The sequence below is a fragment of the Pseudophryne corroboree genome, chromosome 1, assembly GCF_028390025.1.
Source record: "Pseudophryne corroboree isolate aPseCor3 chromosome 1, aPseCor3.hap2, whole genome shotgun sequence".
Lineage (NCBI taxonomy): Eukaryota > Metazoa > Chordata > Amphibia > Anura > Myobatrachidae > Pseudophryne > Pseudophryne corroboree.
The window spans coordinates 506,477,754-506,493,164 of NC_086444.1; the positions used below are offsets into that span (position 1 = coordinate 506,477,754).

A 15,411-nucleotide genomic window follows, 5' to 3' on the forward strand; every position below is an offset into this window, starting at 1 on the left:
GGTCTACCAGCTGGTGTACGGGTTTCCTCCACTTCCTTTGATCCCAAGAATTCTAAAGAGAATAAAAAGGGATAAGGTTCAAGCAATCTTCTCGAGATGCTGATCAAAGATCTGTGGCATCTACCTCTTTGCGAGGATCTTCTGCAACAGGGCCCCGTTCGTCTATCAAGACTTACCGCGGCTACGTTTAATGGCATGGAAGTTGAACGGCTAGTTTCTAGCCATAAGAGGGATTCCTGACAAGGTCATCCCGACTATGATCCAAGCCAGGAAGGGGGTAACGTCTAAACATTACCACCGTATATGGAAACAGTATGTTTCTTGGTGTGAAACCAAACAATATTCTGTGGTGGAATTTCATCTGGGACGTCTCATGCTTTTTCTGCAGTCAGGAGTGGATGTGGACCTATGCCTAGGCTCCATTAATGTCCAAATTATGGCCTTGTTTATTTACTTCAGAAAAATTAGCTTCTCTCCCTGAGATCGAGACATTTTTGAAAGGTGTTCTGCACATCCAGCCTCCCTTTGTGCCTCTCATGGCACCTTGGGATCTCAATTTGGTGCTGCAGTTCCTCCAATCGGACTGGTTTGAACTGTTACAGGAGGTTGACGTAAAGTACCTTACGTGGAAAACCTTCACACTGTTGGCCTTAGCCTCAGCAAGAAGTGTGTCGGAGCTAGGGCCATTGTCTCACAAGAGTCCCTACTTAATTTTCCATGAGGACAGGGCTGAACTCAGAACTCGTCAGCAATTTCTTCCTAAGGTGGTGTCCGCTTTTCACATTAACCAACCTATTGTGGTTCCGGCTGTGACGGACACCTTTGCTACTTCAAAGTCGATGGATGTTGTGACGGCTTTGAAGGTGTATGTAAAGAGAACAGCTTGTCACAGGAAATCCTACTCGCTGTTTGTTCTATATGATCCCAATAAAATTGTACGTCCTGCTTCGAAGCAGTCTATTGCACGCTGGATCAGGCTTACTATCCAGCATGCTTATTCCATGGCAGGCTTGCCGGTTCCAAAATCTGTACAGGCCCACTCTACTAGGTCAGTGGGTTCTTCTTGGGCGGCTGCCAGGGGTGTCTCAGTCTTTACAGCTCTGCCGAGCAGCTACTTGGTCAGGTTCGAACACGTTTGCAAAGTTTTACAAATTTGATAGTTTGGCCTCTGAGGACCTTAAGTTTGGTCAATCAGTTCTGCAGGAACCTCAGCACTCTCCCATCCGGTTTGGGAGCTTTGGTACATCCCCATGGTACTAAATGGATTCCCAGTATCCTCTAGGACGTAACAGAAAATAGGATTTTAATTACCTACCGGTAAATCCTTTTCTCATAATCCGTAGAGGATACTGGGCGCCCGCCCAGTGCTTCGTTCTTGCTGCACTGTTTCTTGGTTAAGTATTCTGGTTTGTTCAGCTGTTGCTGTTCATGTTTCAAGTTTGGTTAGCATGGCTTTCCTATTGTGTGCTGGTTCGTAATCTCACCACTTTCCTTATCTATCCTACTCTCAAAGTATGTCCGTCTCCTCGGGTACAGTTTCCTAGACTGAGTCTGGTAGGAGGGGCATAGAGGGAGGAGCCAGCGCACACCATCAAATTCTTAAAGTGCCCAAGGCTCCTAGTGGACCCGTCTATACCTACGGACTACGAGAAAAGGATTTACTGGTAGATAATTCAAATCCTATTTTCCCCACTATTTCTCTACTACATATGCACAATTCGCTGGGAAATGGCCGCCATGCCATTTACCCAGGGATTTGTGCTCTGTTGCTGCCACCGCGAGGGACTCCAGACAGGTGAGTATAAAAGAAAGAGTGCAGCTTATGCAGTGGGGGCCCCCCTGGACTGAGGAGCCCATGTGTACCATACACATTGCACCTATTATAGATACGCCAATGACACGAGTAATTCATGCCTAATTGAATGAACTCATTAGAGTGGTGATGTATTTTTGTCTCATTCTGCCATTGTTACAAAGTATCCCTTAAATACCTATTAATTAAATTACCTTCATATTGAAACCTATATTTGCCCATGGACTGGCTTCTAATCTACATGCCGTTTAAAAATATGACCAAAAAATGTAAGCAGCTAATAATGAAGTGTGAAAAGAAAGCATTTAAATAAATAAGTATACTATTTTACAAGCTCCATTATATTTATAGCATACCTGGATATGCAGCTGGTGTGCATCAGCAATTTTGCCAAGTTCCTTCAGTAAGTTTTCAGAGCAAGATATTCCAAATCGAGGAGTTACAATGGGTTTTACTCTGTCATACTAAAAGAGTTACAAATATGTCATGACAATCTATCAATCTGTTTAGTGGAAATATATTTGGGAAAGCAGAACACAGCGAGGCACCTTCCATAAGAGAATATCATGTTTATAACTCATTCATCTTTGTATAATACACAGGCTGGATGTAGATGATATGAAATAACTAATTCAGAATTTTTATGCAGCATTCATAACACTTAAATGTACGATTGTCATCTCATAAATAGGTGCATTTGACACCACAATCAATCTTCCTACATGAGGAGCGCCTATCACTTCTCCTTCTGGTATCTAATTCTCTGTCTGTGACTTGCTCCATTCCATCAGTCTACTCCTGATATCATGACAGTGCACGATCACATGAAGTCCTTATCCCTCTAACATAATCACACTAGTGTAAATGTCACTGCCGATACACAAGATCAGAGGCCTCAACAACTTTTTTACGCCAGAACCCAGACAAATCTTAATATGGCCCTGGGTGTATTTTTCTCAAAATAAGTCTGCACTACATTATTCAGTACAAAGGATAAATAATGACTAGATTAAGGGGCTTATTCATCATGTTAATTAATGGGGGCTGGGTAGTCCCCGATAATGAATAGACCCTTTTTTTCCTTATGCTGGTATTGTTATAACAGCATTAAGTGAACCTATAGTGCTAGACTTAGGCAATGGCATGTCACACACAGGAGCAATGTACTACTTATCTTTTCTGTCTGTAGATCACTTGCCATTGCAAATTACTGTAATGTTCTAGCAACTTACTTATTGTTTTAATATTCCAATATTTTATTTTGTATACTCACTTTTCTATTTTTCAGGACTTCAATGAACCTAGAAAATAATTTAATACAGTATTATAGGTGTGTCATTTATTTTAAATTCATTAAGTATGTATTATCACAATAATACCCCTTTCACACCAGCCTATTTTCCCGGGTTGATCCAGGGAACTACCCGGGTGTAGCGCTGGTGTGAAAGGGTCCGGGGACAAAATCCAGGGAACCATGCCCTGCTATTTCAACCCAGCTATATACCAGGGTTGTTCCCGGGATCTTCCCGGGATCTTGGACAGTGAGAACGGTGTAGGGATATGTCCCGCCTTCCTGGGTTGCCTCTGCTGCTGCTGATTGGCTATGCAGGGCAGCTTCATGGTGTTGTGAATTTTCAGCAGGCACCAGCAGACGTGTGTATGTGCTGCGCTATCTGTAGCAGCCCTCCCTAGCATGTGTGTGGCTGTGGTTGGTTGGCGGGCTGGTGGTGGGTGTCAGTGGGATGGATCAGCAGGTGGCGTAGAAGAAATGCAATCTCTATCACAAATGGAGTGCAGGGCCGTTTCTTGGGGCAGGCGAGCAGTGCAACCGCACTGGGCGCCCGCCGCTGCACTAACTGTGGCTCCCTGCTTCCCCCTCCTATTTCTCCCCGAGTAACCCGCTCGGGGGGCGGAGTTTCACGGAATGACGCGTTTGCGTCGTTACGTCACGACGCAACCCAGTCACTCCGCGAAACTCCCCCCTCCCGAGCGGAGTACAGAGGGGGATCCAAGTTAGGAAGAGGGAAAGGCCGGCACGAGGAGCGACTGGTGAGGCGGGCCGAAGAGCGGTAATCGCCTCTGTAAGTATTCTCTCTCTCAATGTGTAAAATGGAGACACCTGCCGTAATGTGTGAAATGGGGACTCTTGCCTGCCGTAGTATGGGGATTTAATGTATCAAGGGCATTGCGGTGTATGGCATAATATGGTGCAGGGGGCATTACTGTGTGGGGCTTAATATGGTCGAATTTTTTTTTCCTGTGGTGGTCGTGATCTATTGGAGCAGGGTCAAAAACTGGATTGTGAGGTAGTCTTTCCAGACGAGGCCATGCCCATTTAGACGAGGCCACACCCATTTAGACGAGGCCACGCCCCCTTGTCGGGTGCACGCGCAAGGGTTTTTTTTATCTAGGTGTGTGGGGGGGGGGGGGGGGGCACATTTTTTATGTCATGGGGGGGCGCATTTTTAAATCTCGCACTGGGATCCAAATTGGCTAGAAACAGCCCTGATGGAGTGCGTCAGTATTGTTGCACTGCCAGGCAATCACATGCTCCCGGCTGCATTCCTCTTGCCTTTGCAGGAGAAGTGTGATGTGATTGGGATAACATTACTGACCGGTCAGAGAAGAGGAGGGGGCACAGTACATGCACAATTAACCTGCCTTCCCTCTCTCTAATGACCTCATCTTTGTGGGCCTAAAAAAGGCCATTTCTAATGACATTCTCATAAAATGCAGGGCCATCCCAGGTTCAGTTTGAAAGGTGCCGTCCCGGTACGTCCAGGCTCCAAATGCTGGTGTAAACGGGGCCCAACACGGGAATGTCCCTGCATGATCCTGGGACCGTATTCCCGGGTAAGTCCCTGCATTTTTGGTATGAAAGTGGTATAAATAACAATGTTTAATTGGGTAAAAAAAATGCAAATATTTATCACTTACAAATAAGAACATAGGGGTCTATTTACTAAGCCTTGGATGGAGATAAAGTGTACGGAGATAAAGTTCCAGCCAATCAGATCCTAACTGCCATATTACAAGCTGTGTTTAAAAAATGACAGTTAGGAGCTGATTGGCTGGTACTTTATCTCTGTCCACTTTATCTCCACCCAAGGCTTAGTAAATATACATCATAGTTTTGTATTTATTTACTTAATATTCCTCTGATAGCTATGGTTATTAAATAAAATCTTGGAAGAAACATTTTCATTTTTCCCTCCACATTTTGGGCCTCATGAAAAGGTATGTGCAAGTTGCACCTCTTTTTCCCTGCAACTTGCTCATTTTTAACTGTGCATGCACATCCATATATAACAAATTGTAATTAATGAATTATCCTTGCAGCATACAGTATATCATAACAATGCAGCCATGTATTCTATATATGGTCTTTTTTCTTCTTCAGCAAATGAGAAAAGTACAAATAATTTTTTTGCACTCCACACAAAGTCATTATTATTTATACCTTGGTGTGTGAGAAAAATGAAGTTCTTGCACATTCAAATAAGCCAATTATCATGACGGCAAGATGATAACCATCCGCCCGGCAAAATGATGCAATTTTTCTGCTTTTACATATTTAGGGAGTCATTAGGGATGATAGTTTAAGGGTGTACACACCCACATGCCTCTGACCACACCCACAAAGCTGAGAACATCTGGATACAGTTGAAGGAGACTTTGAGAAGTAAAAGAGCAGGAGTTTGAGCTGATACTTGTCCTACTCTAACATGACAAAAACTACACTTGAGGAAAATATGACTACATTGACGAGAAGCACAGAGTGACAGAAACTTACTGTCCCACACTTAATTGATTTGGAGGATATTTGGATTACGGCACCAATTATTATTGCAAAATCGTATGGTGGCTGAACCGCTGAATAATTGGACCATAAAGATTTATCAGTATAAAGGTCAAAACATGTTTTTTGAGGAAAGTGGGAACCTTAGAGTAACTGTTTGCATGTTATGAAAGAATTTAGAAATAGAAACACTCCCGCACCATGATATTTATTACCAAAAAGTCTATTAGGAATGTATATCACGTAATATTTTATATTTACAATAAGGGAATATTTTAACATGAAATACATGTAACTGGTGCTGCTAGTTGATTCAGTATGCATACAGAAATTTCAAAAGAGAGAAAAAGGAATCAACTTTCTACCAGCAGCACTTTTTCCCATTCCGCAAACAGAAATACATTTTTTCTATAAATACTTTATTGATAAACCTTAATAAAAAAATAAGATTTTTTTTCTTTTTTTATCCAATATGTGATATGTGTTTATTTGATATTATCACATATGATGTATTATATGTCCCCCTAAAGTATGGGGTCATGCAAAGTGAAGTATAAGAATTGATAGAGATAGAACAAAGTGTAGAAAGTACATAAAAAAACTTTATTTGGTGTGAAAAAATAAAAATGTGATTTAAAAGAAAATGCTTGTGCGCTGTCTTTATTTGGTATGATAATTTTTACCTGTAATGTTTTTAGAACTATTATGCCCCTTTCACATCGCACAAATAACCCGGTACCGACACGGCATATTGCCGTGTCGAACCGGGTCAGTGTGCGATGTGAAAGCACACTGGGCGATTTAGCGGGTCGCCTGACCCGGTAAATCAACCCGGTAAAAAAGAAGGGTTTTACCCGGGTTGATTACCGGGTCAGGTGCGGTGTGAATGGGAGCCGTGTCGATGCGACACGGTTCCCATTCACAAGATAGGGAGAGGCGGCGCTGGAGATGAGCTCCTCTCCCGACGCCGCCTCCACCCCCGCCCCTGCTGCTGCTGCGGCCTCCGTTGTCATGGCAACCGACCCGGTATATTGCCGGGTCGGGAAGCCTGCAACGGAGCGCAAATGCCGGATCCCACCCGGTAAGTACACGTTTGTCTTACCGGGTAGGACCCGGCATTTGCGGTGTGAATGCAGCATTATTCTGTTATAAATAACAGCTAGATTATTTCTAGCAGTGATGTCTGATGGTGGCAACAAATGTAACAATGTTCTGAGATCTGATATTTATGGATTCCTATTTCAGCAGTTAGAAGTTGTTACATTTGTTGCTTTCCTGTACCTGAATAGAGGTATTTATAACAGCATTACAGTGTATGTTCTTGGCATCTTCATGTAATATAATCGGGTAAATGCCTGATTTACAAATACTGAATAAATCTGGCTATAACGGCTTTATTTAAAATACCGATAATGCCTGGAGCTGTGCAAACTTATATGCTTATTGTCCTTATATAGAGAGCAGAATAAATTCCTGCTATATTGATACGTCCTACTGTATCAAGTGATTTCTTTTGCATATTCCTATATATTCCCCATGCTCATAATAATGTTAAATGACATGGGTATATATTCTGGTACGTATTTCTAATTATTTATTAGCATTAAAGCTGTAATATTTGTTCACCAATGTTTCAATTGCTTATGTGGCTAACTGATCCATGTGGCTGTATTCCTTAGCAAAACTATATGGCACCTCAATTTCCTCTCATTCAGTCATAGAACTATTAGGTATATTCAATTAGCAGCGATAACGGACTTTTCGCGTGAAAAGTCCGGTTTTTGCGCGAAAAACCAGACTTTTCACGCGAAACGCAATTACAGCCTATTCAATTTTCCTGGAAAATTTATCGGTGATCATTTTTTCACTAATTTCACTTCACCTACTCTGAAGCAGGTGAAAAGTTGGGAAAAGTCACTATTTTAAGGTAAAAATGTTTGGATATGGTACAGAACTCCTGGGACACCCCCCTTAATAACTAATTAGGCACGTTGAGGTTTTTAATTATTTTTAATTGGCCAATAATGACATGTCATTTTTGGGGTGAAAAAGTACAAAGTGATGGAAATTGGGGTTCAAGGTATGGGACAGGTATATTGGGGTGCTTTATGAGTGGGACAGGTGTTTTTATGCTTGGAGATGGGAGTAATCGGTCTGTTTCCACTTTTTTTTAAAGTACCCTAAAATGACCCAAATATATACTTATACTCATTTTCATGTACCCCAAATTTAATGAGAGCATTTATTTTGCTAAAAAAAAACTTGCTTTCTATAATTTTTTTGCATTTTTTTTTAAATGCATATAACAGCCATTTCACACAATTTAAGTCCCCAAAAACTCTCTAATGTGATCTCTAATACACTTCTCTTCTGTTTTCCTATGTTAGTTTAGCATTTTTGGGGGTACAGGCTGATTTCCCCATTTTCACCTGCACTTTTCACTGCAAGAATTTTCAGGTGAAACCCGTTTGGAATTAAATAGGTCGAAAAACTGAGCGTTTTCGCAGCAATTTTCGCCCGATTGCCGCAAAAAAATTTCGGGTGAAAAATTGCCGCGAATTTGCGGATAATTGAATACCCTAGTATGTGTGAGAATTATAAATATTTCACATATAGCTAGATGGATACAACGAAGTTTAATAGAATCACTGTTCTGCAAGAGGACTTTTAGTTATAGGTTATATACTTATATAGGACTCATGGCATAGCACATAAAGATTTAACTCCCAGTTAATACCTCTGTATAATCAGTATTAATCTCATTTGCTACACTATTGCCATCACATTAATTCATTGTTATAGCTAAACACACTGGATTACATCATACTTGCCTACCTGACCCTCTCCATGAGGGAGAAAATGCTCTGTTCCTGGACTTTCCTGGTAATGTATGATTGCCATCACCTGTGGTGAGCTAGTTAATTGATAGGAAAGGCGTTTCACCACAGGTGATGGCAATCATACATTACCTGGAAATTCCAGGAACAGAGCATTTTCTCCCTCATGGAGAGGGTCAGGTAGGCAAGTATGGATTACATATTTCTGACCGTAACAGTTCTGACAGCGCACAGAGATGCCTGTTAACTGGGAGTTAAATCTATGTATTTTGTTTTATCTTAATGAACATTTTCAAATGCTATTTTTTTTTTTGTTCTGAGTGTGGTTATCCTTTATGCTACAGTATTTATAAACTCATGTGGGTGATTGAATGTACTATATGACATGGGTCCCATTTCACACCTCAAATAGGTGAGATGCACATGGATCAGTTTTGAATGGAAGTCGCCTTTTGAAAAACATATTTACAATATCTAATGTATTTTTTCTCAGTGCAGTTTGTACCAAAGGATAGCTTCTTGCCATTTCAATCACATGTGGAAGGACACTAGAAACCTTCTCATGCCCTAGATACAGGTTGAGTATCCCATATCCAAATATTCCGAAATACGGAATATTCCGAAATACGGACTTTTTTGAGTGAGAGTGAGATAGTGAAACCTTTGTTTTCTAATGGCTCAATGTACACAAACTTTGTTTAATGCACAAAGTTATTAAAATATTGTATTAAATGACCTTCAGGCTGTGTGTATAATGTGTAATAAAACATAAATGAATTGTGTGAATGTACACACACTTTGTTTAAGGCACAAAGTTATTAAAAATATTGTATTAAATGACCTTCAGGCTGTGTGTATACGATGTATATGAAACATAAATGCATTCTGTGCTTAGATTTAGGTCCCATCACCATGATATCTCATTATGGTATGCAATTATTCCAAAATACGGAAAAATCAGATATCCAAAATACCTCTGGTCCCGAGCATTTTGGATAAGGGATACTCAACCTGTACTGTGTAACATACAATTCATTGGGCCTGATGCATACCTGATCGCTGCTGTGTGTTTTCACGGGTGTCTGCAAGATAATTGACAGGAGGAGGCCATTTGTGGGTGGTAACTGAGCATTTATTGGGAGTGTCGGGAAAAACGCAGGCATACCCAAGCGTTTTCAGGAAAGGTGTCTGACATCAGTTCGGGCCCTGATCAGCCTCTTCTCATCGCACTGTAGGAGTAAGTTCTGGGCTGCACAGAGATTTCACAAAGTGGATTTTTGCAGCTCAGTGTACACACAGCATTGCACACTTGCACGGCAAATTTATACTCCCCCCTGGAGTGACGACTATCTGAACACAGGACAGCAAAGTTAGCAGCCCAGCAATCAGGTCTGAATCCCCCCCCCCCCCCCCATTGTTTCTTAGTGGTGTGGTGCTGATCATTTTTATGTTATGGGTCCCATTTAGACTGATTGCAGACATCTATCAATTAGATTCCAAGGCATTGCCAGCCGCAGAGGCAGAACTCTGGGAGGCAACAGAGTCATCTGCCGCCGGGCTCCTGCTCTGAAGGGGGCACCTCGGCTCCCATTCTGTGACACTAGTGAATTAAGTTAATTGATAGCTGCTGCTATCTCTTCAGTGGCCGACTTCTTCACTGGTCCCTGCACCTTACAAATCACACCTTCTTTATTATACTGAATATACACATTTTACAAGTGTCACACCCAGGATTAGAAACCACAACCTATTACACTGGAAGCTGACACCTTACTGATGAAGCTGTTTGCGCCTGTATAGGAAATATGAGAATTTTAACTATATGAAGATACTTCTCTGACAATTACACGTAACTTCATATAGTTAGGATTCTCATGCTTCCTCTACAGGAGCAAATAGCTCCATCAGTAAAGTGTCTGCTGTTACACACACACACACACACACACACACACACACACACACACACTTATCTTGATATAGGAAATAGGGGGGCACCAATATTTATCTTGCCTCCGGGCAACTGGGACGAACTTACGCCACTGGCCAGCCGACAACTGAATTATTGCAGTTTTCAACTAATACATGAAGTAAAATATGCTGGATTATCCACATTGGCCTTCAAATTAGGCAGCTATACAGTAGACTTCAATGAACTATACATGAGACCTGTACACATAGATAAGAGTAGTGAATCACTGTATGCATATGAAAATGCAGTCTTTGTTATGCAATAAGCAATACTTTTATCCAACCTTTTAGTTTCCCTGATAGACTCTTCAGTATCTTCCTTATACTTTGGATATGTATCATTCCTATCCATGCAAACTTTCCCAATAAATGCTCTCTGACCATACTGACCTGTGGGACAATAACAAATAAAATATTAGAATTCTCAAGTTAGTATATAGCAGTGCTGAGCATAACATAGAAATATAGTGCAGTGGATCTAATTCAGCACTTGACACAGTCCGATTTGGTCACGTGTACCGGGGGCACCAGGCGCATGTGCCGTGATGTTGCTGCAACCCTGTTTGCAGTGCACAGTACACCACGGCTTGATTTACAAGTTGCAGGTGTTTGGGGGAGCAGGCATTTTCTCAAAATGCAGTTGTATTGCCTCCATATTGGGGACATTCCGAAGCCAGTGACTGCATCTTCGTATGCAAATTTACTGGCTTCAGCAGCTTAGCTGTAGTGGCCATCCTGAGCAACGAGAGATGTCCAATGGTTACAATCTTGTGCGGGATGTCTTTCTGCAATAGAAGCCACCTGCAGGGTTGCATATGCACTCAGATCTGCTGCTACACAAGACGCAGCACTAACCTAGACTGCATGCACCTTTGAATCAGGCCCTGTGTTACCTCTCTTTCTGGACCTGGCTGTACTGCCAATAATATCATGCCCTGAACAGAATGATAACTACAAATATCTAGCCTTTAGCCTTTCCCCGTATATTGTGAGATGATTATTACACCTCAACTGACAGGAGAGCTCTGAAAGGAGAAGAGATGAAGGGAATCCGTAAAAGAAAATGTGAAATAATAAATCTGTTCTAAACGGTGAGTGGTTACGTTCCTGTTACTGTTTATATTGGGCAAATCCAGAGAAAATCTACAAAGTATAAGGTTAAACTCCTATTAAAGCTAATAATTTATTTTTCATATTAGATTGTCAGCAATAGAAGTAACACACCTGTGTGTGCCCTGGGCTGCCTTTGTGTAGCAATCCTTCCTGTTTTACAGCCAGAAAAGAAAATCCTTTTCCCTTTAACCAGTGTGACCTAACCCTGAGCAATGCTGATGCTGGCACCGCTGCAATCCAATGCATTTGGAAAAGTCATCTTTTTTTACTTTGCTTACAGCCACTCCGTCTCCCACATCACTTCTAACTTTGCCAATGAAAGCCAAGCAGAAATGAATCAGAATAGGCATGGCCCCCCACCGTCCGCTCCCCCTGCAGCTCCCACAGGTGGCATGCCGGGAATCATAGGGAAGAAGTCCGGAGCAGGCAGTCATGGAGAGACAGTGCCGGCAGCATTTCAAATTTGGAGCCAGCTGCAAGTCACTCGGGTCACGCAGACCTGCAGGCATCTATGACTGCGGTGCGCACCAATCCACACCACTACCATCCGGGCCCCCTCGCTGTCCGGGCCCAGGACTCCAATTCCAGCAGTCTCCCACTGCTGGCAGTCCTGAAGCCAGGAACGTAATATCACCCATATAGGGTTTTACGTTTTCTTTATTGGCCTATTTCAAACATCTAGCTTGTTGTCACTACATACAGCATAAAGGGTCCTTTACACACAGATTTATTTCTCTACTTTCTACTTCATGTCATTGTATTATAAAGCTTTGCATAAGATGTTGGAAATGTATAAAATAAATATAATAGGATGATGATAACACCTTCAAAATAATTTACGGAAAAGTCATAATGTTCTTACTTGCCATCTCCGCCAGCACAATGGAAGCATCAGTATGAATGGTAGCGAAATAGCAAGCAGTGGTTGTGCCATTTCTCAATGTTCTTTTCTTAAAAATAAATACACATATAAGGAAATCAATAATAAAGATTTGGGAATTTCACAAAGTTCATTTTCATAGAGGGATAACTTGCATCATACAGTACAGTATGTATACATTTCCTTTGTTTTCTGGTTATCCTGCATTTAAAGTATGTTTTAAATTTGTTTTCAGAAATGTTAAATCTGTAAATTACACATGTGTAATTCTGCACACATGCAAATCTCAAGGAGCATCTGGTCTCCTCTAGACACACATCCTAGACACTTATGTCCTGTTTGCACTAGGGCTGGCCATCAGCCATCAAAGGATAACACCCATTGGCCCTCATTCCGAGTTGTTCGCTCGCAAGCTGCTTTTAGCAGCTTTGCACACACTAAGCCGCCGCCTACTGGGAGTGAATCTTAGCTTATCAAAATTGCAACCGAAAGATTCGCAATATTGCGAATAGACTTCTCTGTGCAGTTTCTGAGTAGCTCGAGACTTACTCTTCCAGTGCGATCAGTTCAGTGCTTGTCGTTCCTGGTGATAAAGCTAAATATTTATCGTATATAATACCCTTTATGAGGTCTAAGAACACTGTACGCTATCTACGTATGAAGTACCGTAAGGGTACGCTAGTTGCGTAACAATCGCTTTGCCGTGATCGAGACGCTCAAGCGTCACGTTCACTCACGGCCAAGAGATCACAGGCAGGCACGTTATTGGCTGTTGACTAACGTAATGATTCGCTATAGCGTAGCGGACGCTCGGGACCACGAGGAGATCACCAGCGGCGCTGACGCTCACTATATTAAACCTTTGTATCTAAACCATAAACAGTGTATTGTACACTAAAACCTTAGTGTAATGTTAGAGTGTAAATGCAACACAGTATAACCTTATTACCTTAAAAGCTGTTTGAGCGTCACCGACGCTCTGAGAATACTTAATACTATAAGAAACACACAGATACCGTGCTCAGGGTCCAACGCCTAAAATATATATTATGAATGCTATACTTGCAAAAGAGTTAAACACAATACAAGTCATACACTACAATATAACATAGACTACCTAACCAGATAACTACACAGGAAATACAATACAATACAATTTAAGGGAAAATGAGAGAGAAAGAGAAGGAGAGAGAGAGAGAGAGAAATTGAGAGAGATTGGCTCGGAATAACAAGAAGATCAATATGATTGCGGAGAAACACTTACGCACAAGGGGAAACGATCGCATGCGCCTCGATATCCAGCTCCCGATTATCAGCAATGAGAACCGTTGAAGAGAGTGAACTGGATATGGTCGGCCTGCCTATTTATGCCCCACACACAATACAATTCAATGGTCCCTACAATCTCATTGTTCATTGGACACAGGAATTCGGCTTCGCATTATAACAAAAGGTCATAGGTTGATTCATACAGGTGGGCTGTGACTGCTTCCAACTGTTCAGGTGGGTGGGATACTGAGTTTCCCGCCGCATGACTAAATAAGAACAAATAATAGTAAATGGACATAAACTTCTTATGTCCATAACTATTCGCATGAGCGATTAATCCGCTCCAAACCAACACCGGAATATTGCTATTTAAATACTCTTCCGATGGGTACCAAACACCACTGTATGACCCCTGTTAGACCCTTCGTACAATACAAAGAGGGATCTCTCTGTTCAGGAACATGCTATATTAACTAAACTTTCAGAATCTATCAAAGGGACCATGATCTACAAAATACATTATTACTGAAAATATGTAACGATTGAGTCGCACGCTACGATCACATAAACTCTACCGTAAATACGCATACCGTGCGCCTGCGGGTGCCCGCGACTGTGAGTATGCGCACGCACGGGAGAGCGCACGCATGCGCAGCGCGGACCAGAATGAGGTGCAAATATGGCAGTGTGTATAGAGATATTTTTCTGACTTTGACAGTCCACCCTTTGGCAGTCAATAATAACTGCCACCTTCTAAAACATTTCAAAAGAGAAAAATATATGTCAGGGGTTAATACATTTACATGGTTGGGTAGGGGAGGAGAGGAGAAGGTAGGAAAAGGGTATGACCTAGTGAGATAGCAGAAGCATGTGTGTATGAATCCGTGCTTGGGGGTCATGTATCATCGTGCCGTACGTGTTTTAAATCAAGCTTCGAGGTATTGCGAAGTATACATGTGAATTCCTTCTTATCCCGTGGTACGGGTCTGTGGATGGGCTGTCAAACTTTACCGAGCTCTTTTCGGCTTTGGTTGTAACAAAATGGGGGAGCACATTTTAGTTGATGATACATGAATGGGGGAGATATGTGATTGCTGATATCTGTGCCTGTATTCCCTATCGACTATGTGTGTCATTACCTGAGGGTTGTAGAAATGAAGAAAAGACATAATTACGGTAAATGCGGTGGTATTCTATGTCAGGTAAATGTACAGTCGTCGATTGAGGTCTTGTTTGGTGTCTGTTGAATGCAGTCTTCTTTGTGCTTTTGCTCATAAGGTGCGAGCAAAGCTGTCAATGTCCATAGATTTACAAAAGTGTTGGGCTAGCGTAATTTTAAAATTTCTAGGGAAACTGGGGATCCATGGCATAGTTCATCAAAAATCTGTGTATCAGGTTGTCAAACTTCTTCTTTAATCCCTCTGTTGTCTGTATATCGGCTCATCAAATTCCTCGTCCAAGTGGGTCTTGTTACCTTGGAGAAAACGGAAAAACAGGTGAAAGAAACGGACCGTAGAAATCGCATTTTCATCACATCATTGTTTCTACATTTGGGTCATAAATCAAGTCCATTGGAATTACAGTTTCCTCACTCCTTAAACTCATTACCCTTGTACGATGATTGCACTTCATTAAAGCCTGACCGCATCTAAATATCAATCCAATCGATATGACAACACTTAAGATACATAGGAGAAACTTCCCAACATCCATTATGACTCCTTGAGCCCAG

General features: G+C 41.7%; 1 protein-coding gene across 3 annotated transcripts in view; it reads right to left on the reverse strand.

Moving 5' to 3' along the window:
• The window catches only part of GDA (guanine deaminase), a 124,225-nt gene that overhangs the window by 51,059 nt on the left and 57,755 nt on the right, over window positions 1-15,411 (reverse strand). For all 3 annotated transcript variants that reach the window (XM_063913882.1, XM_063913884.1, XM_063913883.1), the window contains 4 exons: window positions 12,393-12,480; window positions 10,702-10,807; window positions 3,087-3,114; window positions 2,170-2,277 (listed from right to left, as the gene is read on the reverse strand). In XM_063913882.1, coding sequence (XP_063769952.1) covers window positions 2,170-2,277; window positions 3,087-3,114; window positions 10,702-10,807; window positions 12,393-12,480 — 330 coding nt within the window. The remainder of the gene's footprint in view (window positions 1-2,169; window positions 2,278-3,086; window positions 3,115-10,701; window positions 10,808-12,392; window positions 12,481-15,411) is intronic.